The following is a 27,924-nucleotide window of genomic DNA, read 5'->3' as shown; positions in this document are numbered from 1 at the left end:
AGCGACTTACAGGAGCAATTAGAGTTAAGTGCTTTGCTCAAGGGCCCTTCAACAGATTTTTCACCTAGTCGACTCTGGGATTTGAACAAGCAATCTTTAGTTAACTGGCCCAATGCTCTTAACTGCTAGGCTAGCTGTACACAAATTACAGTAACCCTTATTGCCACATATGACAATAGAGAGGGAGGGGGAGGAGAGACAGAGAGACAGAGAGAGAAACACACAGAGACAGAGAAAGAGAGAAAGAAACAGACAGAGCGAGAGAGACAGAGAGAGAGAGAGCACTTGAGAGAGACTAAGTGAGCTCATCAACCAACCAATCAGCTGCCTCTATCCTCTCTTTTATTTCTGAATGGCTGCTGCCCGTGTAGCCAGTCCCTAGTCCCCCCCCCTCTGTTTCCTGCTGCAGCTCTGTTTCATCTCTCTCTCTCTCCATCTCTGTTGCCGTAGCGATCTCCTCTCTCTCCCTCAGACCGAGCAGCATAACACACGGACGGATAGACCTGGCCTTTATCACTATAAAGATGGATCCACCGTGGAATATCCAGAGGTACTACTATCACCACAACAACCAGGCAACACAGTAAGTCTACAGGAGATGGAGAGGAGAGGGGGATGGAAAGATAGTGGAGAGAAAGAGAAGGAGGGATGATGACAGTAGCATCTGTGTCACAGTGTGTTTTCCTGAGAAAGGGGGGAGGGAGAAAGGGTTGGAGAAGGGGAGGAGGGAAGAAGGGGAGGGAGAGAAGGATTGTGATGGGAAAAGGAGAGAAGAGGGGAAGAGGGGAGGGAGAGAAGGATTGTGATGGGAAAAGGAGAGAAGAGAGGAAGAGGGGAGGGAGAGAGGGATTGTGATGGGAAAAGGAGAGAAGAGGGGAGGGAGAGGGAGGGATTGTGATGGGAAAATGAGAGAAGAGGGGAAGAGGGGAGGGAGAGGGATTGTGATGGGAAAAGGAGAGAAGAGGGGAAGAGGGGAGGGAGAGAAGGAGGGAAGAAGGCAGAAAGAGAGGGATTGTGATGGGAAAAGGAGAGAAGAGGGGAGGGAGAGAAGGAGGGAGAGAAGGAGGGAAGAAGGGAGAATGAGAGGGATGTGAATAGAGAGGGAGGGACGGATGGAGTTCTGTTCTGTCTCAGGCCTTTCAGAGCGGTCTGCGATTCTCCCTGTGTGTGTGTGTGTGTGTGTGTGTGTGTGTGTGTGTGTGTGTGTGTGTGTGTGTGTGTGTGTGTGTTTGCGTGAGGCCTGCGCTAGAGATCTTTACAAGGCGGCAACTGCAGCTCGGAGGTGGAATGTGCGTCATTTCCTCAGATAGTAATCAGGGATATCAGGGCTCTGGTCAAGATGGTGCACTACAAAGGGAATATAATGCCATTTGGTCCTGGTAAAAGTAGTGCACTATATAGGGAATATAATGCCATTTGGTCCTGGTAAAAGTAGTGCACTACAAAGGGAATATAATGCCATTTGGTCCTGGTAAAAGTAGTGCACTACAAAGGGAATATAATGCCATTTGGTCCTGGTAAAAGTAGTGCACTACAAAGGGAATATAATGCCATTTGGTCCTGGTCAATAGTAGTGCCCTATAAAGAGAATAGGATGCCATTTGTCACGCACATTTGCTCAGGGCCTGGACAATAAACTTATCATCTTCCCAAATGTCATTATATTCCCTATATAGTGCACTACTATTGACCAGGGCCAAATGTCATTATATTCCCTATATAGTGCACTACTATTGACCAGGGCCAAATGTCATTATATTCCCTATATAGTGCACTACTTTGACCAGGGCCAAATGGCATTATATACCCTACATAGTGCACTACTTTGACCAGGGCCCATAAGTAATAGGGTAGAGATGTGCACTGCATCCGTCAGGTTATTTAGAGGGGATTCCCTCGGTCCTGGGGCCCCACGTTTTTGTTTTTTTTGCCCCCTAGCACCACACAGCTGATTCAAATAATTCCTCTAACCAACTCAAACTCATCATCAACACACACATATTACCTCAATGTGAGTGAGTGAGTGAGTGAGTGAGTGAGTGAGTGAGTGAGTGAGTGAGTGAGTGAGTGAGAGAGTGAGTGAGTGAGAGAGAGACCATCTGTCAGTGACAGACACACTCAGCCAAGTCATGGCTCGACAAAAACACGACAGCCTCGCTGCTACCCAGAATACACTGCAAGATTTACTGCAGGGAGAGGGGTTGAGAAAAATAGTGGGAAGGAGGGAGGGGAAACAAGAGAAGGAACGCAAAGCAGGGAAGATGGTGTTAAATTAGGACGATGGAAATGAACACCAGCTCTGCTAGCTCAACATTACCATAATCTCCCCTCTTTAGGAAATGTGTTTTACCCTATTTCATTCATATTCACTGTGTCGTGGAATTGGGGGTAGAGAGTAGAAAGCACGTGATTGGAAGACTTTAGATTTGTGTGGGCGTTTCCCTGTTCTTTTCCTCCCAGTGTTACCATAGGAACCAGAGCCACTCTATTGACAGACATTTTGTGACCTATATACACTGCTCAAAAAAATAAAGGGAACACTTAAACAACACAATGTAACTCCAAGTCAATCACACTTCTGTGAAATCAAACTGTCCACTTAAAAAGCAACACTTATTGACAATAAATTTCACATGCTGTTGTGCAAATGGAATAGACAACAGGTGGAAATTATAGGCAATTAACAAGACACCCCCAATAAAGGAGTGGATCTGCAGGTGGTGACCAGACCACTTCTCAGTTCCTATGCTTCCTGGCTGATGTTTTGGTCACTTTTGAATGCTGGCGGTGCTTTCACTCTAGTGGTCGCATGAGACGGAGTCTACAACCCACACAAGTGGCTCAGGTAGTGCAGCTCATTCAGGATGGCACATCAATGCGAGCTGTGGCAAGAAGGTTTGCTGTGTCTGTCAGCGTAGTGTCCAGAGCATGGAGGCGCTACCAGGAGACAGGCCAGTACATCAGGAGACGTGGAGGAGACCGTAGGAGGGCAACAACCCAGCAGCAGGACCGCTACCTCCGCCTTTGTGCAAGGAGGAGCAGGAGGAGCACTGCCAGAGCCCTGCAAAATGACCTCCAGCAGGCCACAAATGTGCATGTGTCTGCTGAAACGGTCAGAAACAGACTCCATGAGGGTGGTATGAGGGCCAAACGTCCACAGGTGGGGGTTGTGCTTACAGCCCAACACCGTGCAGGACGTTTGGCATTTGCCAGAGAACACCAAGATTGGCAAATTCGCCACTGGCGCCCTGTGCTCTTTACAGATGAAAGCAGATTCACCCTGAGCACGTGACAGACGTGACAGAGTCTGGAGACGCCATGGAGAACGTTCTGCTGCCTGCAACATCCTCCAGCATGACCAGTTTGGAGGTGGGTCAGTCATGGTGTGGGGTGGCATTTCTTTGGTGGGCCGCAGAGGTAGCCTGACTGCCATTAGGTACCAAGATGAGATCCTCAGACCCCTTGTGAGACCATATGCTGGTGCGGTTGGCCCTGGGTTCCTCCTAATGCAAGACAATGCTAGACCTCATGTGGCTGGAGTGTGTCAGCAGTTCCTGCAAGAAGAAGGCATTGACGCTATGTACTGGCCCGCCCGTTCCCCAGACCTGAATCCAATTGAGCACAGCTGGGAAATCATGTCTCGCTCCATCCACCAACGCCACGTTGCACCACAGACTGTCCAGGAGTTGGCGGATGCTTTAGTCCAGGTCTGGGAGGAGATCCCTCAGGAGACCATCCGCCATGCCCAGGCGTTGTAGGGAGGTCATACAGGCACGTGGAGGCCACACACACTACTGAGCCTCATTTTGACTTGTTTTAAGGACATTACATCAAAGTTGGATCAGCCTGTAGTAGTGGTTTTCCACTTTAATTTTGAGTGTGACTCCAAATCCAGACTTCCATGGGTTGATACATTTGATTTCCATTGATCATTTTTGTGTGATTTTGTTGTCAGCACATTCAACTATGTAAAGAAAAAAGTATTTAATAATAATATTTCATTCATTCAGATCTAGGATGTGTTATTTTAGTGTTCCCTTTATTTTTTTGAGCACTGTATATATATTTCCATATATATTAATTAGGACGATGGAAATGAACACCAGCTCTGCTAGCTCAACATTACCATAATCTCCCCTCTTTAGGAAATGTGTTTTACCCTATTTCATTCATATTCACTGTGTCGTGGAATTGGGGGTAGAGAGTAGAAAGCACGTGATTGGAAGACTTTAGATTTGTGTGGGCGTTTCCTTTTTTCTTTTCCTCCCAGTGTTACCATAGGAACCAGAGCCACTCTATTGACAGACATTTTGTGACCTATATATATTTTTTTCTATATACAGTGCCTTGCCAAAGTATTCGGCCCCCTTGAACTTTGCGACCTTTTGCCACATTTCAGGCTTCAAAACATAAAGATATAAAACTGTATTTTTTTTGTGAAGAATCAACAACAAGTGGGACACAATCATGAAGTGGAACGACATTTATTGGATATTTCAAACTTTTTTTAACAAATCAAAAACTGAAAAATTGGGCGTGCAAAATGATTCGACGCTCCCCATCCAACCTGACAGAGCTTCAGAGGATCTGCAGAGAAGAATGGGAGAAACTCCCCAAATACAGGTGTGCCAAGCTTGTAGCGTCATACCCAAGAAGACTCGAGGCTGGAATCTCTGTCAAAGGTGCTTCAACAAAGTACCGAGTTAATGTGATATTTCATTTTTTTTTTTTATAAGTTTGTAACAAGTTTAAAAAAAAACTGTTTTTTGCTTTGTCATTACGGGATATAGTTTATACATATTGTTGAGGGAAAAACAATTTGATCCAATTTTAGAATAAGGCTGTAAAATAACAAAATGTGGGAAAAGTCAAGGGGTCTGATTACTTTTCAAATAGCTATGTGTATTAATATGTATTTTACAGATTTTCTCTCATACCAGTCAAGTGGAGGGGGGATTATATCAGGATTATATCAGGATTATATCAGGATTATATCAGTATTATATCAGGATTATATCAGGATTATATCAGGATTATATCAGGATTATATCAGTAGAAGTGACCAGAGAGAACCCCTTCAACATAAATAATAAATCCCGTATGTCTGTGTTTGTCTCATGGTAAAACATATGAGGTTAAAGCTTCTTTAAGGTTCTTTAACAGAAAGACATCATGAAGCTGTGTCTCCGCTCCTCGTCGTTATTGATCAGGACCTCCAGAAGTATCTCTCTAACCCACGTGTCCCATATCTCCATGTAGGACAATGAGTTTCCATTCCTGAGGTGAATCCGTCCAGAGTTACTGCGGTCCTGAGGTGTATCCGTCCAGAGTTACTGCAGTCCTGAGGTGAATCCGTCCAGAGTTACTGCGGTCCTGAGGTGAATCCGTCCAGAGTTACTGCAGTCCTGAGGTGAATCCGTCCAGAGTTACTGCGGTCCTGAGGTGTATCCGTCCAGAGTTACTGCGGTCCTGAGGTGAATCCGTCCAGAGTTACTGCGGTCCTGAGGTGAATCCGTCCAGAGTTACTGCAGTCCTGAGGTGAACCCGTCCAGATTTACTGCAGTCCCTCCTTTAGCTGCAGTAAAAGGGGTGTGTCTGTTTGTCTGGCCCCTCCCCCTGACTGCAGAAAGGGGTGTGTCTGTGCGCCGGTGTACAGAAAGGGGTGTGGACTGGCCTGATGGAGGCGGGACATCCGTCACCTGACAGCAGTAATGAGGAGTGTACAGTACTGGAGAATCTATCGGGACTGGCCTGTCACACACACACTGGCAAGGTAGGACAGACACACACCCTTCCCATCCCCCCACACACTCATCCTCCTCCCCTCCCCCCAACCCTCCACACCCCCCCCTCCACACACACAACCCTCCACACCCCCTCTCCACACACACAACCCTCCACACCCCCTCTCCACACACACAACCCTCCACACACAACCCTCCACCCTCCTCCACACACACAACCCTCCACACCCCCCCCTCCACACCCCCTCTCCACACACACACAACCCTCCAAACCCCCCCTCCACACACTCCTCCTTCACACACACAACCCCCCCCCCCCCTCCACACACTCCTTCTCCACACACACAACCCTCCACCCCCCCTTCACACACTCCACACACACAACCCTCCACACCCCCTCCTTCACACACACAACCCTCCACACACAACCCCCCCCCCCCCCCCCCCCCCCCCCACACACACACACACACACACACACACACACTCCTCATCCACAGACATGTTAACGATGTGTATGTGTGTTGTCACCAGGTGACGGAGCTGTACTGTTCAGGGTGTGAGGTGTGTGTGTGTGAGGTGTGTGCGTTGGGGGAGCATGCAGACCACCCCACGGGACCGTTATTAGCAGCTCTGGGGACACACAGAGACGGCCTGCAGGAGAGACTGACTGCTGCACAGAACAGGTACACACACACACACACACACAGGAGAGACTGACTGCTGCACAGAACAGGTATTGTTCACTGTTTTATTGTCAAATTTCATTCCCCCCACCCCATCGTTTTCTCTCTTCCTCTCTCTGTCTCTGTCTCTCTGTTTATCTGTCTCTCTCTCTCTCTCTCTCTCTCTCTCTCACCTTCCCCCACACCCTCTCTGATCTGTGTGTGTGTCCTCTGATCTGTGTGTGTGTGTGTGTGTGCTTACGTCAAGACTGCCTCAGATCTCGGAGGCCCTGGTGTCTCTGAGAGAGATCCTACAGCAGCTGACCAATCAGAGAGCTTTGATCGAGGAGGACATCCACGTCAGCTTCGAAGAGCTCCACAAGACCCTGGACGTCAGGAAGAGTGTCCTACTGATGGAGCTAGAGGTCACCTACGGACTGAAACAGAAGGTAGGGAGGAATGAAAGAGTGGGGAGGGAGGGAGTACAAAAATAGTCCTACATATCTCTCTCTCTCTCTCTCTCTCTCTCTGTCTCTCTCTCTGTCTCTGTCTCTGTCTCTCTCTGTCTCTCTCTGTCTCTGTCTCTCTCTCTCTCTCTCTCTCTGTATCTCTCTCTGTCTCTCTCTCTCTGTCTCTGTCTCTCTGTCTCTGTCTCTGTCTCTGTCTCTGTCTCTCTCTCTCTCTCTCTCTCTCTGTCTCTGTCTCTCTCTCTGTCTCTCTCCCCAGGTCTTGCAGGCCCAGCTGGACACCTTACTCCATGGCCAGGGGGGTATCGTTGACACATGTACCCAGACAGAGAAGGCCCTGAGCGTGGAGGCCCGCGCCGCGAGCCTGCAGGCTGAGAGAGGCCTTGGGGAGAGGCTGAGGGATCTGGCCAGCCAAGGTCTGTAAATTGTAACATGTTCCATTCCATGGCATGTGAAATTAGGCTAACACCTAACTTTTAAAGTCCTCCTGTCTTCAGAGTCTGGAAAGGATGTTTGATGTTGTTGGCACAATGCGTTGATAATGAAGGGGAGCTGTTCTTTTACTGGTTGGCTCTCCTCTCACTCAAACACACACAGCCTCTGAGCCCCGCCCCCTTCTATTACAATGGTTGGACAACAAGAGAACCATATTCTGAGCTAATATTGCATTAGGAAATGGCCTCCTTTCCAGACCAGTGTGGTCACAGCACTCCCTGCATTGTGAATCACATGCGTTGGTCCGCCAGGCTAATGTGAAATAACTTGATAACCTGGGCTACTGTTTTAAACATGTTTATTTCCTGTATGGCTACTGTTATAAATATGTTTATTTCCTGTATGGATACATTTATAAAACACGTTTATTTCCTGTATGGCTACTAATTTAAACATGTTTATTTCCTGTATGGCTACTGTTATAAATATGTTTATTTCCTGTATGGCTACTGTTATAAACATGTTTATTTCCTGTATGGCTACTGTTATAAACATGGTTATTTCCTGTATGGCTACTGTTATAAACATGTTTATTTCCTGTATGGCTACTGTTTTTAACATGTTTATTTCCTGTATGGCTACTGTTTTTAACATGTTTATTTCCTGTATGGCTACTGTTTTTAACATGTTTATTTCCTGTATGGCTACTGTTATAAATATGTTTATTTCTGGTAAGGCTACGGTTTTTAACATGATTACTGAATAAAAATATAAACGAAACATGCAACAATTTAAAATATTTTACTGAATTACAGTTCATATAAGGAAATCGTTCAATCGAATTCAATTCCTTAGTTAATTAATTATTTAGCCCATTATCTATGGATTTCACGACTGGTCAAGAGTGTAGCCATGGGTGGTCCTTAGAGGGAAAAGGCCAGCCACTGTGGAGCCAGGCCCAGCCACTTGGGAGCCAGGCCCAACCAACCAGATTGAGTTTATCCCCAGAAAAGGGCTTTATTACAGACAGAAATACTCCTCTGTACCCCCCCCCCCCCCCCCCCCCCCCCCCCCTCCCCTCAGACAGTCCTGCAGATAAAGAAGCCGGATGTGAAGGTCCTGAGCTGGCGGGGTTACACATGGTCTTCTGTTGTGAGGCCGGTTGGACGTACTGCCAAATTCTCTAAAAACGATGTTAGAGGCAGGCGGCTTATGGTAGAAAAAGGAACAATAAATTCTCTGGAAAGAGCTCTGGTGTCAGCATGACAACTGCACGCTCCTTCTAAACTTGAGACATCTGTGGCATTGTATTGTGTGATAAAACTTCACATTTAAAAAAAATTATTTTATTTTCCCCCAGCACAAGGTGCACCTGTGTAATTTCTCCACAACATTTGAGAGAAATAATATTTTGTGCATATGGAACATTTCTAGGATTTTTTTTTTTGCTCTTGAAATAAACATATTTTTATATTTTTGTACAGTCTGGTAGGGCTACCATTTTAACGTGTATATTTCCAGTAGGGCTACCATTTTAACGTGTGTATTTCCAGTAGGGCTACCATTTTAACGTGTGTATTTCCGGTAGGGCTACCGTTTTTAATAACATGTATATTCTGGTAGGGCTACCATTTTAACGTGTGTATTTCCAGTAGGGCTACCATTTTAACGTGTATATTTCCAGTAGGGCTACCATTTTAACGTGTATATTTCCAGTAGGGCTACCATTTTAACGTGTATATTTCCAGTAGGGCTACCATTTTAACGTGTATATTTCCAGTAGGGCTACCATTTTAATGTGTATATTTCTGGTAGGGCTACCATTTTAACGTGTATATTTCCAGTAGGGCTACCATTTTAACGTGTGTATTTCCGGTAGGGCTACCGTTTTTAATAACATGTATATTCTGGTAGGGCTACCATTTTAACGTGTGTATTTCCAGTAGGGCTACCATTTTAACGTGTATATTTCCAGTAGGGCTACCATTTTAACGTGTATATTTCCAGTAGGGCTACCATTTTAACGTGTATATTTCCAGTAGGGCTACCATTTTAACGTGTATATTTCCAGTAGGGCTACCATTTTAACGTGTATATTTCCAGTAGGGCTACCATTTTAACGTGTATATTTCCAGTAGGGCTACCATTTTAACGTGTATATTTCCAGTAGGGCTACCATTTTAACGTGTATATTTCCAGTAGGGCTACCATTTTAACGTGTATATTTCTGGTAGGGCTACCATTTTAACGTGTATATTTCCAGTAGGGCTACCATTTTAACGTGTATATTTCCAGTAGGGCTACCATTTTAACGTGTATATTTCCAGTAGGGCTACCATTTTAACGTGTATATTTCCAGTAGGGCTACCATTTTAACGTGTATATTTCCAGTAGGGCTACCATTTTAACGTGTATATTTCCAGTAGGGCTACCATTTTAACGTGTATATTTCCAGTAGGGCTACCATTTTAACGTGTATATTTCCAGTAGGGCTACCATTTTAACGTGTATATTTCTGGTAGGGCTACCATTTTAACGTGTATATTTCCAGTAGGGCTACCATTTTAACGTGTATATTTCCAGTAGGGCTACCATTTTAACGTGTATATTTCCAGTAGGGCTACCATTTTAACGTGTATATTTCCAGTAGGGCTACCGTTTTTAATAACATGTGTATTCTGGTAGGGCTACCGTTTTTAATAACATGTGTATTCTGGTAGGGCTACCGTTTTTAACATGTGTGTTTCCGGTAGGACTACCGTTCCAGGCTGAGGAGAACGATCAGCTGGATTTACTGATGGAGACAGAGGGGCTGAGAAAGTCTATCCACAAACTGGGGACTATCATCACTACCAGGTCAGTCTATATAAGCTGGGAACCGTCATCACTACCAGGTCAGTCTATATCAGCTGGGAACCGTCATCACTACCAGGTCAGTCTATATCAGCTGGGGTCCATCATCACTACCAGGTCAGTCTATATCAGATGGGGTCTATCATCACTACCAGGTCAGTCTATATCAGATGGGGTCCATCATCACTACCAGGTCAGTCTATATCAGCTGGGGTCCATCATCACTACCAGGTCAGTCTATATCAGCTGGGAACCGTTATCACTACAAGGTCAGTCTATATCAGCTGGGGTCCATCATCACTACCAGGTCAGTCTATATCAGATGGGAACCATCATCACTACCAGGTCAGTCTATATCAGCTGGGGTCCATCATCACTACCAGGTCAGTCTATATCAGCTGGGAACCGTCATCACTACCAGGTCAGTCTATATCAGATTGGGTCCATCATCACTACCAGGTCAGTCTATATCAGATGGGAATCGTCATCACTACCAGGTCAGTCTATATCAGCTGGGAACCGTCATCACTACCAGGTCAGTCTATATCAGATGGGAACCGTCATCACTACCAGGTCAGTCTATATCAGATGGGAACTGTCATCACTACCAGGTCAGTCTATATCAGATGGGAACTGTCATCACTACCAGGTCAGTCTATATCAGATGGGAACTGTCATCACTTCCAGGTCAGTCTATATCAGCTGAGGTCCATCATCACTACCAGGTCAGTCTATATCAGATTGGGTCCATCATCACTACCAGGTCAGTCTATATCAGCTCAGGTCTATCATCACTACCAGGTCAGTCTATATCAGCTGGGGTCCATCATCACTACCAGGTGAGTCTATATCAGCTCAGGTCTATCATCACTACCTGGTCAGTCTATATCAGCTGGAGTCCATCATCACCACCAGGTCAGTCTATATCAGCTGGGGTCCATCATCACTACCAGGTCAGTCTATATCAGCTGAGGTCTATCATCACTACCAGGTCAGTCTGTATCAGCTGGGAACCGTCATTACTACCTGGTCAGTCTGTATCAGCTGGGAACTGTCATTACTACCAGGTCAGTCTATATCAGATGGGGTCTATCATCACTACCAGGTCAGTCTATATCAGATAGGGTCTATCATCACTACCAGGTCAGTCTATATCAGATGGGGACCATCATCACTACCAGGTCAGTCTGTATCAGATGGGAACCGTCATCACTACCAGGTCAGTCTATATCAGCTGGGAACCGTCATCACTACCAGGTCAGTCTGTATCAGCTGGGAACCGTCATTACTACCAGGTCAGTCTATATCAGCTGGGAACCGTTATCACTACCAGGTCAGTCTATATCAGCTGGGGTCCATCATCACTACCAGGTCAGTCTATATCAGATTGGGTCCATCATCACTACCAGGTCAGTCTGTATCAGCTGGGAACCGTCATTACTACCTGGTCAGTCTGTATCAGCTGGGAACCGTTATCACTACCAGGTCAGTCTATATCAGCTGGGGTCCATCATCACTACCAGGTCAGTCTATATCAGCTGGGGTCCATCATCACTACCAGGTCAGTCTATATCAGATGGGGTCTATCATCACTACCAGGTCTGTCTATATCAGCTGGGAACCGTTATCACTACCAGGTCAGTCTATATCAGCTGGGGTCCATCATCACTACCAGGTCAGTCTATATCAGCTGGGGTCCATCATCACTACCAGGTCAGTCTATATCAGATGGGGTCTATCATCACTACCAGGTCTGTCTATATCAGCTGGGAACCGTTATCACTACCAGGTCAGTCTATATCAGCTGGGAACCGTTATCACTACAAGGTCAGTCTATATCAGCTGGGGTCCATCATCACTACCAGTTCAGTCTATATCAGATGGGAACTGTCATCACTACCAGGTCAGTCTATATCAGCTGGGGTCCATCATCACTACCAGGTCAGTCTATATCAGATGGGAACCATCATCACTACCAGGTCAGTCTATATCAGCTGGGGACCATCATCACTACCAGGTCAGTCTATATCAGCTGGGGTCTATCATCACTACCAGGTCAGTCTATATCAGCTGGGGTCCATCATCACTACCAGGTCAGTCTATATCAGATGGGAACCATCATCACTACCAGGTCAGTCTATATCAGATGGGAACCATCATCACTACCAGGTCAGTCTATATCAGCTGGGGACTGTCACCACTACCAGGTCAGTCTATATCAGCTGGGGTCCATCATCACTACCAGGTCAGTCTATATCAGCTGGGAACCGTCATCACTACCAGGTCAGTCTATATCAGATTGGGTCCATCATCACTACCAGGTCAGTCTATATCAGATGGGAATCGTCATCACTACCAGGTCAGTCTATATCAGCTGGGAACCGTCATCACTACCAGGTCAGTCTATATCAGATGGGAACCGTCATCACTACCAAGTCAGTCTATATCAGATGGGAACTGTCATCACTACCAGGTCAGTCTATATCAGATGGGAACTGTCATCACTACCAGGTCAGTCTATATCAGATGGGAACTGTCATCACTTCCAGGTCAGTCTATATCAGCTGAGGTCCATCATCACTACCAGGTCAGTCTATATCAGATTGGGTCCATCATCACTACCAGGTCAGTCTATATCAGATTGGGTCCATCATCACTACCAGGTCAGTCTATATCAGCTCAGGTCTATCATCACTACCAGGTCAGTCTATATCAGCTGGGGTCCATCATCACTACCAGGTCAGTCTATATCAGCTCAGGTCTATCATCACTACCTGGTCAGTCTATATCAGCTGGGGTCCATCATCACTACCAGGTCAGTCTATATCAGCTGAGGTCTATCATCACTACCAGGTCAGTCTGTATCAGCTGGGAACCGTCATTACTACCTGGTCAGTCTGTATCAGCTGGGAACTGTCATTACTACCAGGTCAGTCTATATCAGATGGGGTCTATCATCACTACCAGGTCAGTCTATATCAGATGGGGACCATCATCACTACCAGGTCAGTCTGTATCAGATAGGAACCGTCATCACTACCAGGTCAGTCTATATCAGCTGGGAACCGTCATCACTACCAGGTCAGTCTGTATCAGCTGGGAACCGTCATTACTACCAGGTCAGTCTATATCAGCTGGGAACCGTTTATAACTACCAGGTCAGTCTATATCAGCTGGGGTCCATCATCACTACCAGGTCAGTCTATATCAGCGTTGGACCATCATCACTACCAGGCCAGTCTATATCAGATTGGTTCTATCATCACTACCAGGTCAGTCTATATCAGCTGGGAACCGTTATCACTACCAGGTCAGTCTATATCATTTGGGGTCCATCATCACTACCAGGTCAGTCTATATCAGCTGGGGTCCATCATCACTACCAGGTCAGTCTATATCAGATGGGGTCTATCATCACTACCAGGTCTGTCTATATCAGCTGGGAACCGTTATCACTACCAGGTCAGTCTATATCAGCTGGGGTCCATCATCACTACCAAGTCAGTCTATATCAGCTGGGGTCCATCAACACTACCAGGTCAGTCTATATCAGATGGGGTCTATCATCACTACCAGGTCTGTCTATATCAGCTGGGAACCGTTATCACTACCAGGTCAGTCTATATCAGCTGGGGTCCATCATCACTACCAGGTCAGTCTATATCAGCTGGGGTCCATCATCACTACCAGGTCAGTCTATATCAGATGGGGTCTATCATCACTACCAGGTCTGTCTATATCAGCTGGGAACCGTTATCACTACCAGGTCAGTCTATATCAGCTGGGAACCGTTATCACTACAAGGTCAGTCTATATCAGCTGGGGTCCATCATCACTACCAGTTCAGTCTATATCAGATGGGAACTGTCATCACTACCAGGTCAGTATATATCAGCTGGGGTCCATCATCACTACCAGGTCAGTCTATATCAGATGGGAACCATCATCACTACCAGGTCAGTCTATATCAGCTGGGGACTGTCACCACTACCAGGTCAGTCTATATCAGCTGGGGTCCATCATCACTACCAGGTCAGTCTATATCAGATTGGGTCCATCATCACTACCAGGTCAGTCTATATCAGATGGGAATCGTCATCACTACCAGGTCAGTCTATATCAGCTGGGAACCGTCATCACTACCAGGTCAGTCTATATCAGATGGGAACCGTCATCACTACCAGGTCAGTCTATATCAGATGGGAACTGTCATCACTACCAGGTCAGTCTATATCAGATGGGAACTGTCATCACTACCAGGTCAGTCTATATCAGATGGGAACTGTCATCACTTCCAGGTCAGTCTATATCAGCTGAGGTCCATCATCACTACCAGGTCAGTCTATATCAGATTGGGTCCATCATCACTACCAGGTCAGTCTATATCAGCTCAGGTCTATCATCACTACCAGGTCAGTCTATATCAGCTGGGGTCCATCATCACTACCAGGTCAGTCTATATCAGCCCAGGTCTATCATCACTACCTGGTCAGTCTATATCAGCTGGGGTCCATCATCACTACCAGGTCAGTCTATATCAGCTGAGGTCTATCATCACTACCAGGTCAGTCTGTATCAGCTGGGAACCGTCATTACTACCTGGTCAGTCTGTATCAGCTGGGAACTGTCATTACTACCAGGTCAGTCTATATCAGATGGGGTCTATCATCACTACCAGGTCAGTCTATATCAGATAGGGTCTATCATCACTACCAGGTCAGTCTATATCAGATGGGGACCATCATCACTACCAGGTCAGTCTGTATCAGATGGGAACCGTCATCACTACCAGGTCAGTCTATATCAGCTGGGAACCGTCATCACTACCAGGTCAGTCTGTATCAGCTGGGAACCGTCATTACTACCAGGTCAGTCTATATCAGCTGGGAACCGTTATCACTACCAGGTCAGTCTATATCAGCTGGGGTCCATCATCACTACCAGGTCAGTCTATATCAGCGTTGGACCATCATCACTACCAGGCCAGTCTATATCAGATGGGTTCTATCATCACTACCAGGTCAGTCTATATCAGCTGGGAACCGTTATCACTACCAGGTCAGTCTATATCAGCTGGGGTCCATCATCACTACCAGGTCAGTCTATATCAGCTGGGGTCCATCATCACTACCAGGTCAGTCTATATCAGATGGGGTCTATCATCACTACCAGGTCTGTCTATATCAGCTGGGAACCGTTATCACTACCAGGTCAGTCTATATCAGCTGGGGTCCATCATCACTACCAGGTCAGTCTATATCAGCTGGGGTCCATCATCACTACCAGGTCAGTCTATATCAGCTGGGGTCCATCATCACTACCAGGTCAGTCTATATCAGCTGAGGTCTATCATCACTACCAGGTCAGTCTGTATCAGCTGGGAACCGTCATTACTACCTGGTCAGTCTGTATCAGCTGGGAACTGTCATTACTACCAGGTCAGTCTATATCAGATGGGGCCTATCATCACTACCAGGTCAGTCTATATCAGATAGGGTCTATCATCACTACCAGGTCAGTCTGTATCAGATGGGAACCGTCATCACTACCAGGTCAGTCTATATCAGCTGGGAACCGTCATCACTACCAGGTCAGTCTGTATCAGCTGGGAACCGTCATTACTACCAGGTCAGTCTATATCAGCTGGGAACCGTTATCACTACCAGGTCAGTCTATATCAGCTGGGGTCCATCATCACTACCAGGTCAGTCTATATCAGCGTTGGACCATCATCACTACCAGGCCATTCTATATCAGATGGGTTCTATCATCACTACCAGGTCAGTCTATATCAGCTGGGAACCGTTATCACTACCAGGTCAGTCTATATCAGCTGGGGTCCATCATCACTACCAGGTCAGTCTATATCAGCTGGGGTCCATCATCACTACCAAGTCAGTCTATATCAGATGGGGTCTATCATCACTACCAGGTCTGTCTATATCAGCTGGGAACCGTTATCACTACCAGGTCAGTCTATATCAGCTGGAGTCCATCATCACTACCAGGTCAGTCTATATCAGCTGGGGTCCATCATCACTACCAGGTCAGTCTATATCAGATGGGGTCTATCATCACTACCAGGTCTGTCTATATCAGCTGGGAACCGTTATCACTACCAGGTCAGTCTATATCAGCTGGGGTCCATCATCACTACCAGGTCAGTCTATATCAGCTGGGGTCCATCATCACTACCAGGTCAGTCTATATCAGATGGGGTCTATCATCACTACCAGGTCAGTGTCGTCAGGTGGACCAGTATCCGAAAGGTGGCTGATTCACGTCCCGGGAGGAGCGATGGAATGGTGGGACGTGAACTTGCTGCTGGTATCAGAGATAAAATATGAATAAACAAATAAATTCTGAATGAACAAAATGTATTTTTTGTATTAAAAATTAAATGAAACAAGTCATATAAATTAAATAAAAATAATGACATCATGATTGTCGTCCCAAGCGCGGTGGCGAGCCAGAGTGAGGCGTCGGGTGTGGGACTGGAGCAGTGCATCGTGGGTCTCCCAGCCTGCGTAACCATAATGACCAGAGACAAGGCCGGCGGACCATGCAGGAGCGGCAATGCCATCCTGTCTGCTGAGGTGGGGGGCCGACACGCACGTTCAGCTAAACTGAAACAAACTAAGCTAATGTATGCTACGCTATGCTACATTACGCTAAACTAAGATAAAATAAATGAATGTATGCTACGCTATGCTAAGCTATGCTACGTTACGCTAAACTAAGATAAAATAAATGAATGTATGCTACGCTATGCTAAGCTATGCTACGTTACGTTAAACTAAGATAAAATAAATGAATGTATGCTATGCTATGCTAAGTTACGTTAAACTAAGATAAAATAAATGAATGTATGCTACACTATGCTAAGCTATGCTACGTTACACTAAACTAATTACCACACATGGATAAATAGTGTTGTTATATCTCCTTCCAGGTGTGTACTCCAGATGGCAGCGTGGCGGACGGAGAGATACTCGACTATAAGAACGGAACATATGATTTTGTTTACACTGTAAACAAGGAAGGAGAGTTTTCATTGGCTCTCCGGCTCTATGACCAACACATCAAAGGAAGTCCCTTCAGACTCAGAGTTACCAGGTCCCCTGACCCTGAGGTAATGAGAAATGGAGAGAGACCGCACAGAGCCCCAGGACAGCAACACAATTAGACCCAACCAAATCATGAGAAAACAAAAAGATAATTACTTGACACATTGGAGAGACTCAACAAAAAAAATGAGCAAACTAGAAATAGTATTTGGCCCTAAACAGAAAGTACACAGTGACAGGATACCTGACCACTGTGACAGTCAAAGCTTTCCTTAAGTTTGGATCAAGGTTCAGACTCAGTGAGAATAGCCTTGCTATTGAGAAAGGCCGCCGTAGGCAGACATGGCTCTCAAGAGAAGACAGGCTATGTGCACACTGGCCACAAAATGAGGTGGAAACTGAGCTGCACTTTTTAAACCTCCTGACAAATGTATGACCATTTTAGAGACACATATTCCCCTCAGATTACACAGACCCACAAAGAATTAGAAAACAAACCCAATTTTGATAAACTCTCATATCCACTGGGTGAAATATATTATTGTTGAGCCATGACTTGGCTCAGTCTCTGAGTCTCTCTCTCTCTATATAGATATATATATATATATATAGAGAGAGAGACTCAGAGACTGAGCCAAGTCATGGCTCAACAATAACAAGACAGCATCACTGCTACCCAGAATACACTGCAAGATTTACTGCAGGGAGAGGGGTTGTGAAAAATAGAGGGCAGGAGGGAGGGGAAACAAGAGAAGGAATGCAGAGAAGATGGTTTTAAATTAGGATGATGGAAAGTTTTTTTTGGGAGGACCGTCTACCGTCCCTCTAACTCCATGTTCAATGTATTTTTCAGGAGTCTCCTCCCACCACCACCGCCACCTCTCTGACGGCCACCGCCACCCCGTCTACAGGCTCCTCTGAGGGGGCTAAGCGGAGAGGAAAGTCCCCTGGGAGTAAGAAGAAGGGGTCCAGGAGGACAGGCAGTGCCCTGGGAACACCCAGACGCAAAGAGAATCCCATCGAAGATGATCTTATCTTCAGGATCGGTGAGAGAGGGAGATCTGTCCATTTTTATTTATTTTTCTCTCTCTGTTTCTCTCTCTCTCTGTCTGTCTCTCTCTCTGTCTGTCTGTTTCTCTCTCTCTCTGTCTCTCTCTCTCGCTGTCTGTCTGTCTCTCTCTGTTTGTCTCTCTCTCTGTTTGTTTCTCTCTCTGTTTGTTTCTCTCTCTGTCTGCTTTTCTCTCTGTCTGTTTTTCTCTCTGTCTGTTTCTCTTTCTTTGTCTGTCTGTCTGTCTGTCTGTCTGTCTGTCTCTCTCGTTCTCTCTCTCTCTCGTTCTCGTTCTCTCTCTCGTTCTCTCTCTCTCTCTCTCTCTCTCTCTCTCTCTCTCTGCTTCTTTCTCTGTCTGCTTCTCTCTCTGTCTGCTTCTCTCTCTGTCTGCTTCTCTCTCTGTCTGCTTCTCTCTCTGTCTGCTTCTCTCTCTGTCTGCTTCTCTCTCTGTCTGCTTCTCTCTTTATTTCTCTCTCTAGCTCTAGTTTCTCCATGAATAATGTTTTCACTCTGTGCACTCCAGGTACTAAGGGGAGAAATAAAGGAGAGTTTACTAACCTGCAGGGTGTATCGGCGTCCTCCAATGGCAGGATTCTAATAGCAGACAGCAATAACCAGTGTGTCCAGGTAAACACACACACACACACACACACACACACACACACACACCAATTTTGATCGTTTGTGTGTGTGTGTCTGTCCCACCCCCGGACAGATCTTCTCTAATGAGGGGGAATTTAACAGTCGTTTTGGGGTGAGGGGTCGGTCGCCAGGTCAACTCCAACGACCAACGGGTGTGGCTGTTCACCCCAACGGTGACATCATCATCGCCGACTACGACAACAAGTGGGTCAGCATCTTCTCCAGCGAGGGCAAATACAAGGTGAACATACAGGGGACATATAGGGGACATATAGGAACATACAGGGGACATACAGGGGACATACAGGAGACATACAGGGGACATACAGGAGACAAAGAGGTGACATACAGGAGACATACAGGAGACATACAGGAGACATACAGGTGATTTACAGGAGACATACAGGTGACATACAGGTGACATACAGGAGACATACAGGAGACATACAGGTGACATACAGGTGACATACAGGAGACATACAGGTGATTTACAGGTGATTTACAGGAGACATACAGGTGACATACAGGTGACATACAGGTGACATACAGGAGACATACAGGTGATTTACAGGAGACATACAGGAGACATACAGGTGATTTACAGGAGACATACAGGTGACATACAGGAGACATACAGGCGACATATAGGCAGGCACGTGCACAGATAGAGGTCTAAGGGTACCTGAGCATCTTCCCTACAGAAAAACAAACTTTCAGATTGGTGTTTTTTGAATTTTTTATTATAACATTTTTTAATGTCACTTTAAATCTACTTTCTTGGCCCCATAACGTCACATGGCGATCTTATTACAATGGGCAAACGATCGTTTATTAATCTGGTACGTCCATATGTAACCTCCGACATTAGAACAAGAGAGGGGCTTCTTCTGTCAAAAACACAGAAGTTAGCTAGCTAACGTTACCGTGTGTGAATATTGATCTTGGTCTTCTGGATGAATCACATTTTTTGCAAACATTTAATGCAACGTTACACAGCTTTTACCCTGAATTCATATGGCGCCATCGACGACACAGCGCTCAGTCAAGAAAGTCAGAAAAATAAAGTTAATGCCGAGTGAGAATGATGTTTCATTTTCAGTCTTCTGCCGTGAAGGATTCATCCCATACACAGAGACTAATGTTATTGTCACAGGGGCTTTGATACATGTTCTCCTGTGTTCCAACACCGGAGGAGGTCGGTGCCGTTCGAGATGAGGGAGGACCATCATTATTTTCATCAGCATGACCGTATTTCTATTACAGTATACTGGATGATTCATAGTCACCCAGCTCAATGTAACAGTGATGGGTTTAGGTAACTACAAATGTTCCCCATCATGAGGTTGCTACAACCTAAAGCTTAGGAATGAAAGTTTACAACGCAGGTCGAGAGGATCTTGAGTAATCAAGGTGTCAGAAAGTGACACAATACCGCCTTTAACACTATTGCCTGCATCTACCTGACATAGGTTGTAATCATTAGTCTAGCAGTTTCAAGCGAGAGTTTCTATTGGACAAATTCAGGTATGTTTATCCTTTGCTTCCATTTAATAAAATGTTCTTTTTTTTTTAAAGAATTGGTAGAATGAATACACCCCTGATCACACGCAAACACAGTTCACTGTCATAGCAGCCACATACAAACTGCATGATCCCTTTTATTGTTTTATAATTCCTTCTCCCATCATCCTCCACTCACATTTTCCCTTCGCTTGTGGACTTCACTGCACAACACATCAGCTCTCTGTGACCAGGCGAAACCGTAACCGCTAACCGCTACACACAGCCTACATCATTGTCACCATTATTAGCTAACTTCATAGTGAAAATAGCTACTGGAACCAACGCGTTAGAAAACCCGCTACGATCATGCAGTACAGTGTACAGTCAGCAAACAGTTTAGCAGTTACACGTGCAGGACCCGGTGGCAATACATTAATAAAACCAAAAGCTTACCTTGACTTAGAAGAGTTCCAGTGTTGGATAGCCATAGTCAGCTAGCTAACATAGCATCCCTCTGTTATAGCCAGTTAGCTAACATAGCATCCCTCTGTTATAGCCAGTTAGCTAACATAGCATGCCTCTGTTATAGCCAGCTAGCTAACATAGCATCCCTCTGTTATAGCCAGCTAGCTAACATAGCATCCCTCTGTTATAGCCAGCTAGCTAACATAGCATCCCTCTGTTATAGCCAGCTAGCTAACATATCATCCCTCTGTTATAGCCAGCTAGCTAACATAGCATCCCTCTGTTATAGCCAGCTAGCTAACATAGCATCCCTCTGTTATAGCCAGCTAGCTAACATAGCATCCCTCTGTTATAACCAGTTAGCTAACATAGCATCCCTCTGTTATAGCCAGCTAGCTAACATAGCATCCCTCTGTTATAGCCAGTTAGCTAACATAGCATCCCTCTGTTATAGCCAGCTAGCTAACATAGCATCTCTCTGTTATAGCCAGCTAGCTAACATAGCATCCCTCTGTTATAGCCAGCTAGCTAACATAGCATCCCTCTGTTATAGCCAGCTAGCTAACATATCATCCCTCTGTTATAGCCAGCTAGCTAACATAGCATCCCTCTGTTATAGCCAGCTAGCTAACATAGCATCCCTCTGTTATAGCCAGTTAGCTAACATAGCATCCCTCTGTTATAGCCAGCTAGCTAACATAGCATCCCTCTGTTATAGCCAGCTAGCTAACATAGCATCCCTCTGTTATAGCCAGCTAGCTAACATAGCATCCCTCTGTTATAACCAGTTAGCTAACATAGCATCCCTCTGTTATAGCCAGCTAGCTACAATAGCACCCCTCTGTTATAGCCAGCTAGCTAACATAGCATCCCTCTGTTATAGCCAGCTAGCTAACATAGCATCCCTCTGTTATAGCCAGCCAGCTAACATAGCATCCCTCTCTGTTGGATAGCCATAGCCAGCTAGCTAACATAGCATCCCTCTCTGTTGGATAGCCATAGCCAGCTAGCTAACATAGCATCCCTCTCTGTTGGATAGCCATAGACAGCTAGCTAACATAGCATCCCTCTCTGTTGGATAGCCATAGCCAGCTAGCTAACATAGCATCTCTCTCTGTTTGAGCCGGTTGTTTGAGCAGGCTAAATTAGCTAGCTGCATTTGCTAGCTAAGTACGTGAATTAAAAAAAAAAAAATACAACAACTACCGTTCAAAAGTTTATAAATGTTTTTGAAAGAAAAGCACATTGTTTTGTCCGTTAAAATAACATCAAAATGATCAGAAATCCAGTGTAGACATTGTTAATGTTGTAAATGACTATTGTAGCTGGAAACGACTGATTTTTTTAATGGAATATTTAGACAGGCGTACAGAGGCCCATTATCAGCAACCATCACTCCTGTGTTCCAATGGCACGTTGTGTTAGCTAATCCAAGTTTATCGTTTTAAAAGGCTAATTGATCATTAGAAAACCCTTTTGAAATTATGTTAGCAAAGCTGAAAACTGTTGTCCTGATTAAAGAAGCAGTAAAACTGGCCTTCTTTAGACTAGTTGAGTATCTGGAGCATCAGCATTTGTGGGTTTGATTACAGGCTCAAAATGGCCAGAAACAAATAACTTTCTTCTGAAACTCATCAGTCTATTCTTGTTCTGAGAAATGAAGGCTAGCAATTGCGAGAAATTGCCAAGAAACTGAAGATCTCGTACAACGCTGTGTACTACTCCCTTCACAGAACAGCACACACTAGTTTTAGAAACAGACGCCTCACAAGTCCTCAGCTGGCAGCTTGATTAATAAATAGTGCCTGCAAAACACCAGTCTCAACGTCAACAGTGAAGAGGTGTCTCCGGGATGAAGGCCTTCTAGGCAAAGTACCTCTGTCCAGTGTCTGTGTTCTTTTGCCTATCTTAATCTTTTCTTTTTGTTGGCCAGTCTGAGATATGGCTTTTTCTTTGGCCAGCATCCCGGAGTCGCCACTTCATTTTTATGAAATTCACTGAGGAGGATGCTCCTCCCCAACCTACATGTTTAGTTCAATTGTATTAAGTTGTTTCCTTTTTTAGCTATATTATTAACTAGCTAACTAGCCAGCTGCATATTACTGATTAGCTAGCTAGCTGACCGGAAGCTGCATATCATTACTAGCTAGCCAGCTGCACATTATTGGTTAATCCTATAATGACAAAGCAAAAACAGTAAAAAAATATATATATATAAAAAATAAACAACTGAAATATTACATTTACATAAGTACTCAGATCCTTTACTCACTAATTTGTTGAAACACCTTTGGCAGCGATTACAGCCTCGAGTCTTCTTGGGTATGACGCTACAAACTTGGCACACTTATATTTGGGGAGTTTCTCCCATTCTTCTCTGCAGATCCTCTCAAGCTCTGTCAGGTTGGATGGGAAGAGTCGCTGCACAGCTATTTTGGCTAGGCCACTTAATGGACATTCAAATAATTTTCCGAAAGCCACTCCTGCATTGTCTTGGCTGTGTGCTTAGGGTTGTTGTCCTGATGGAAGGTGAACCTTTGCCCCAGTCTGAGGTCCTAAGCGCTCTGGAGCAGGTTTTCATGAAGGATCTCTCTGTACTTTGCTCTGTTCATTGTTGCATCGATCCTGACTAGTCTCCCAGTCCCTGCCGCTGAAAAACATCCCCCCCGCATCATGCTGCCACCACCATGCTTCACCTTAGGGATGGTGCCAGGTTTCCTCCAGATGTTCAATATTGGTTGTCCTTCTGGAAGGTTCTCCCATCTCCACAGAGGAACACTAGAGCTCTGTCAGAGTGACCATCGGGTTCTTGGTCACCTCCCTGACAATGGCCCGTCTCCCCCGATTGCTCAGTTTTGCCAGAGGCCAGCTCTTGGAAGAGTCTTGGTAGTTCCAAACTTCTTCCATTTAAGAATGATGGAGGCCACTGTGTTCTTCGAGACCTTCAATGCTTCATAAATGTTGTGGTACCTTTCCCCAGATCTGTACCTCGACACAATCCTGTCTCGGAGCTCTATGGACAATTCCTTCGACCTCATGGCTTGGTTTTTGATCTGACAGGTGTGTGCCTTTCTAAATCCTGTCCAATCAATCGAATTTACCACTCCAATCAAGTTGATCAATGGAAACATCTTCCACCTGCACATATTTACACGTTTCATAGCAAAGGGTCTGAATACTTATGCAAATAAAGTATTTCTGTTTTTTTATTTTTTTAAATAAATTCACAAAAAAAATTCGGGAAAACCTGTTTTTTCACTTTGTCACTATAGGATATTGTGTTTAGATTGCTGAGTACATTTTTTAATATAATCCATTTTAGAATAAGGAACATAACAAAATGGCACTTTTGTTCAGGCAATCTTTTTTTTGGGGGGGGGGGTACTTTTGGCATAGACCCCTCCAAATGTCTGAGCACAACAATCTACAGGTGACATATAAGTGACATAAAAGTGACATACAGGTAACTTTATTCTATTTTCAGACCAAGCTGTCCTCTGATTGGTTGTGTATGTCAGGCTTACCTGTCCTCTGATTGGTTGTGTCATCTGTCTGTCTGTCAGGCCAAGCTGGGCTCTGGTAGGCTAATGGGACCGAAGGGCGTGTCAGTGGATCAGAACGGTCATGTGATCGTCGTTGACAACAAGGCATGCACCGTCTTCATCTTCCAGCCAACCGGCAAGCTCGTTTCTAAATTCGGTAGCCGCGGCAACGGAGACAAACAGTTTGCAGGTGTGTTGATGATGATGCTGAGGGTCATGATGGTGATGATGATGGGAATGATAATGATGGTGATGATCATGATTCATCTCTCCTCTCTCCACTTCCTCTTCACCTCTCCTTCTCTCTCCACCTCCTTGCCTCCACTCTCCTCTCTTCCGACCAGGTCCTCATTTTGCAGCCGTCAACAACAACAATGAGATCATAGTGACAGACTTTCACAACCACTCTGTCAAGGTAAGCAACTAACTTATCAGGACACTTCCACCCAATATTTACTAGGTCTGGTGGATCAACTAAACATTACCTTTGTTAATTAAACCAACAGAATGAATGGGAAAAAAGTCCTGGTTCAATTAAAAAAGTCCCCATTTCCCTCCCTCCCTCCCTCCCAGGTGTTCACCCCAGAGGGAGAGCTGCTGTTGAAGTTTGGATCTAACGGAGAGGGCAACGGTCAATTTAATGCTCCTACAGGTGTGGCCGTTGATGTGAACGGGAACATCATTGTAGCCGACTGGGGCAACAGCCGCATACAGGTATAGTTTTATATATATATATATTTATATAGATATACAGAACCAGTCATACAGGTATAGTTTTATATATAGATATATAGTACCAGTCATACAGGTATAGTTATATATATATATATATAGATATACAGTACCAGTCATAGGTTTGGACACACCCACTCATTCAAGGGTTTTTCTTTTTACTCTTTTCTACATTGTAGAATAATAGTGAAGACATCAAAACTATGAAAAAACACATATGGAATCATGTAGTAACCAAAAAAGTGTTAAACAAATCAGTATATTGTTTAGATTTTAGATTCTTCAAAGTAGCCACCCTTTGCCTTGATGACAGCTTTGCACACTCTTTGCATTCTCTCAACCAGCTTCATGAGGTAAACACCTGGAAAAGCATTTAAATTAACAGGTGTGCCTTTGCTGCAAAGAAACCACTACTAAAGGACACCAATGAGAAGAAGAGACTTGCTTGGGCCAAGAAACACAATCAATGGACATTAGACTGGTGGAAATCTGTCCTTTGGTCTGATGAGTCCAAATTTGAGATTTTTGATTCCAAACCCGCTGTTTGATATACAGGAGACATACAGGTGACATACAGGAGACATACAGGAGACATACAGGTGACATACAGGTGACATACAGGTGACATACAGGTGACATACAGGTGACATACAGGCGACATATAAGCAGGCAAGCAATTTACATAAGTATCCTCCCCCTCTCCTCTCCAGGTGTTAATTTACATAAGTATCCTCCCCCTCTCCTCTCCAGGTGTTAATTTACATAAGTATCCTCCCCCTCTCCTCTCCAGGTGTTAATTTACATAAGTATCCTCCCCCTCTCCTCTCCAGGTGTTAATTTACATAAGTATCCTCCCCCTCTCCTCTCCAGGTGTTAATTTACATAAATACCCTCCCCTTCTCCTCTCCAAGTATTAATTTACATAAGTATCCTCCCCCCTCTCTCCAGGTGTTACATTTACATAAGTATCCTCCCCCTCTCCTCTCCAGGTGTTTGACGGTAGTGGCTCCTTCCTGTCCTATATCAACACATCAGCTGACCCTCTCTACGGACCTCAGGGTCTGGCTCTCACCTCTGATGGACACGTGGTGGTGGCCGACTCTGGGAACCACTGCTTCAAGGTCTACAGATACCTACAGTAATAGAGGGAGTGAGAAGAGTGATGGAGAGATGGATGGACAGAACCACTGTTTCAAGGTCTACAGATACCTACAGTAATAGAGGGAGTGAGAAGAGAGATGGAGAGATGGATGGACAGAACCACTGTTTCAAGGTCTACAGATACCTACAGTAATAGAGGCAGTGAGAAGAGAGATGGAGAGATGGATGGACAGAACCACTGTTTCAAGGTCTACAGATACCTACAGTAATAGAGGGAGGGAGGTATGGGAGAATGGATGGAGGGAGAAGAGAGATGGAGAGATGGATGGACAGAATCACCGTTTCAAGGTCTACCACTTCCTGGTGTGAACTTAAATGACGACCAATCAAATCTGCTCTTCTCTTTGCACTGACGACACGTCACTCATCTGCCTTACTATTGGCCAGAGCTGCACAGTGAGAGCATTGGTCCTGAGACCTAGCTCTCGGCTTGCCAAAATGGTGTCACAGCTCCCCATCCCACCGTGGAAACCTGTTAATCTGACTCAATATCAAACTAATCTCAACCTGTTAATCTGACTCAATATCAAACTAATCTCAACCTGTTAATCTGACTCAATATCAAACTAATCTCAACCTGTTAATCTGTTCTTAAACCTATGGAGTCTACAGAACAATATTAAATTGTACGTATGGGTTCTAGAGAACGATACAAATTGTTCGTATGGGTTCTAAAGAACGATACAAATTGTTCGTATGGTTTCTAAAGTACGATACAAATTGTTCATATGGGTTCTAAAGAACGATACAAATTGTTCATATGGGTTCTAGAGAACGATATTGATAAATGTACGTTCTATAGAATAATAATATTTATGGTTCGTTCGAGGATCGTTGTGTGCAAAATCAATAAGGAATGCTCAGTAATGTTCAAGAACGTGGCTATGGTTATTCTAACACTCCACAGATATATTAATAAATCAATCAATTCATTCATTGTTGATGATTGGTTGACTTGATTGATTGAGCTAAAAGGCAACTTGTGACTTTACACTTGGATGAGGTATTTATTCAACCAGTACAATTTTTCAGAAGAAAATAAAATACTGGGTGCTTTCCAAATCGCTTCCCTATGTAGTGCACTACGTAGGGAACAAAGTGCTATTTGGGAGACGGACACAGTTGAAAGATAACATGGAAGAGTATATATATTTGGGACTTATCCTTATTATTAATACCGATCAATAACCATTTGCAAACTAACTCTCATCAATGCTGTTTCTCACCCCCTCATTAGAAAATATATATATATATACAATTTTAGAAGTAGGGCTCAGCACGATTTAAATTCAAAGGTCCTTTCTGATTGAACCGTGAATGCAGTCTCCAGGAACGCGGGAACATTGCTTTTAAATTTCTATTACGCTATAGCGTAGATCTTCATGAATTGAGCCCTTAATATTTGATTAATAATTTTCTTGTTAAGGATTCCAAATGAGTTTCTTTATGATTAAGTTCGCTGTTGCTTGTCAGTACAGTAATATATCACTCATAACGGAATACCAGAGTATTCTAGAACAATTCCAGTGTTTTCTAGAAGAAAAAAAACATTGTATTCTAGAAGCATGCTTTTTGTTTTTAGTCACTGTATCAATAGAGCTCA

At 44.7% G+C, this 27,924-nt stretch overlaps 1 protein-coding gene across 3 annotated transcripts; it reads left to right on the top strand.

Moving 5' to 3' along the window:
- The first annotated feature begins 423 nt into the window (after nt 1-423).
- On the top strand, nt 424-27,562 carry LOC110531340 (tripartite motif-containing protein 2). 3 transcript variants are annotated; one of them, XM_036987052.1, is made up of 16 exons: nt 424-583; nt 5,260-5,773; nt 6,276-6,427; nt 6,675-6,855; nt 7,133-7,289; nt 10,062-10,164; nt 16,619-16,757; nt 17,114-17,293; nt 18,082-18,274; nt 18,800-18,903; nt 18,992-19,159; nt 24,450-24,618; nt 24,773-24,843; nt 25,002-25,142; nt 26,150-26,281; nt 26,358-27,562. In XM_036987052.1, exons 2-16 carry the CDS (start codon nt 5,678-5,680, stop codon nt 26,376-26,378), a joined length of 2,007 nt encoding a protein of 668 aa, XP_036842947.1. In that variant the 5' UTR covers nt 424-583; nt 5,260-5,677; the 3' UTR covers nt 26,379-27,562. The 3 variants fall into 3 exon arrangements, with proteins under 3 accessions (XP_036842947.1, XP_036842946.1, XP_036842948.1); XM_036987051.1 differs by having other exon boundaries at nt 425-583; nt 26,150-27,562; XM_036987053.1 differs by lacking the exons at nt 424-583; nt 5,260-5,773 and having other exon boundaries at nt 6,294-6,427; nt 6,685-6,855; nt 26,150-27,562.
- The last annotated feature ends 362 nt before the right edge of the window (nt 27,563-27,924 follow it).

This window comes from Oncorhynchus mykiss, chromosome 9 (assembly GCF_013265735.2).
Source record: "Oncorhynchus mykiss isolate Arlee chromosome 9, USDA_OmykA_1.1, whole genome shotgun sequence".
Taxonomy (NCBI): domain Eukaryota; kingdom Metazoa; phylum Chordata; class Actinopteri; order Salmoniformes; family Salmonidae; genus Oncorhynchus; species Oncorhynchus mykiss.
The sequence above is the reverse complement of the archived record's forward strand: the minus strand, read 5'-3'. Positions and strand labels throughout refer to the sequence as shown.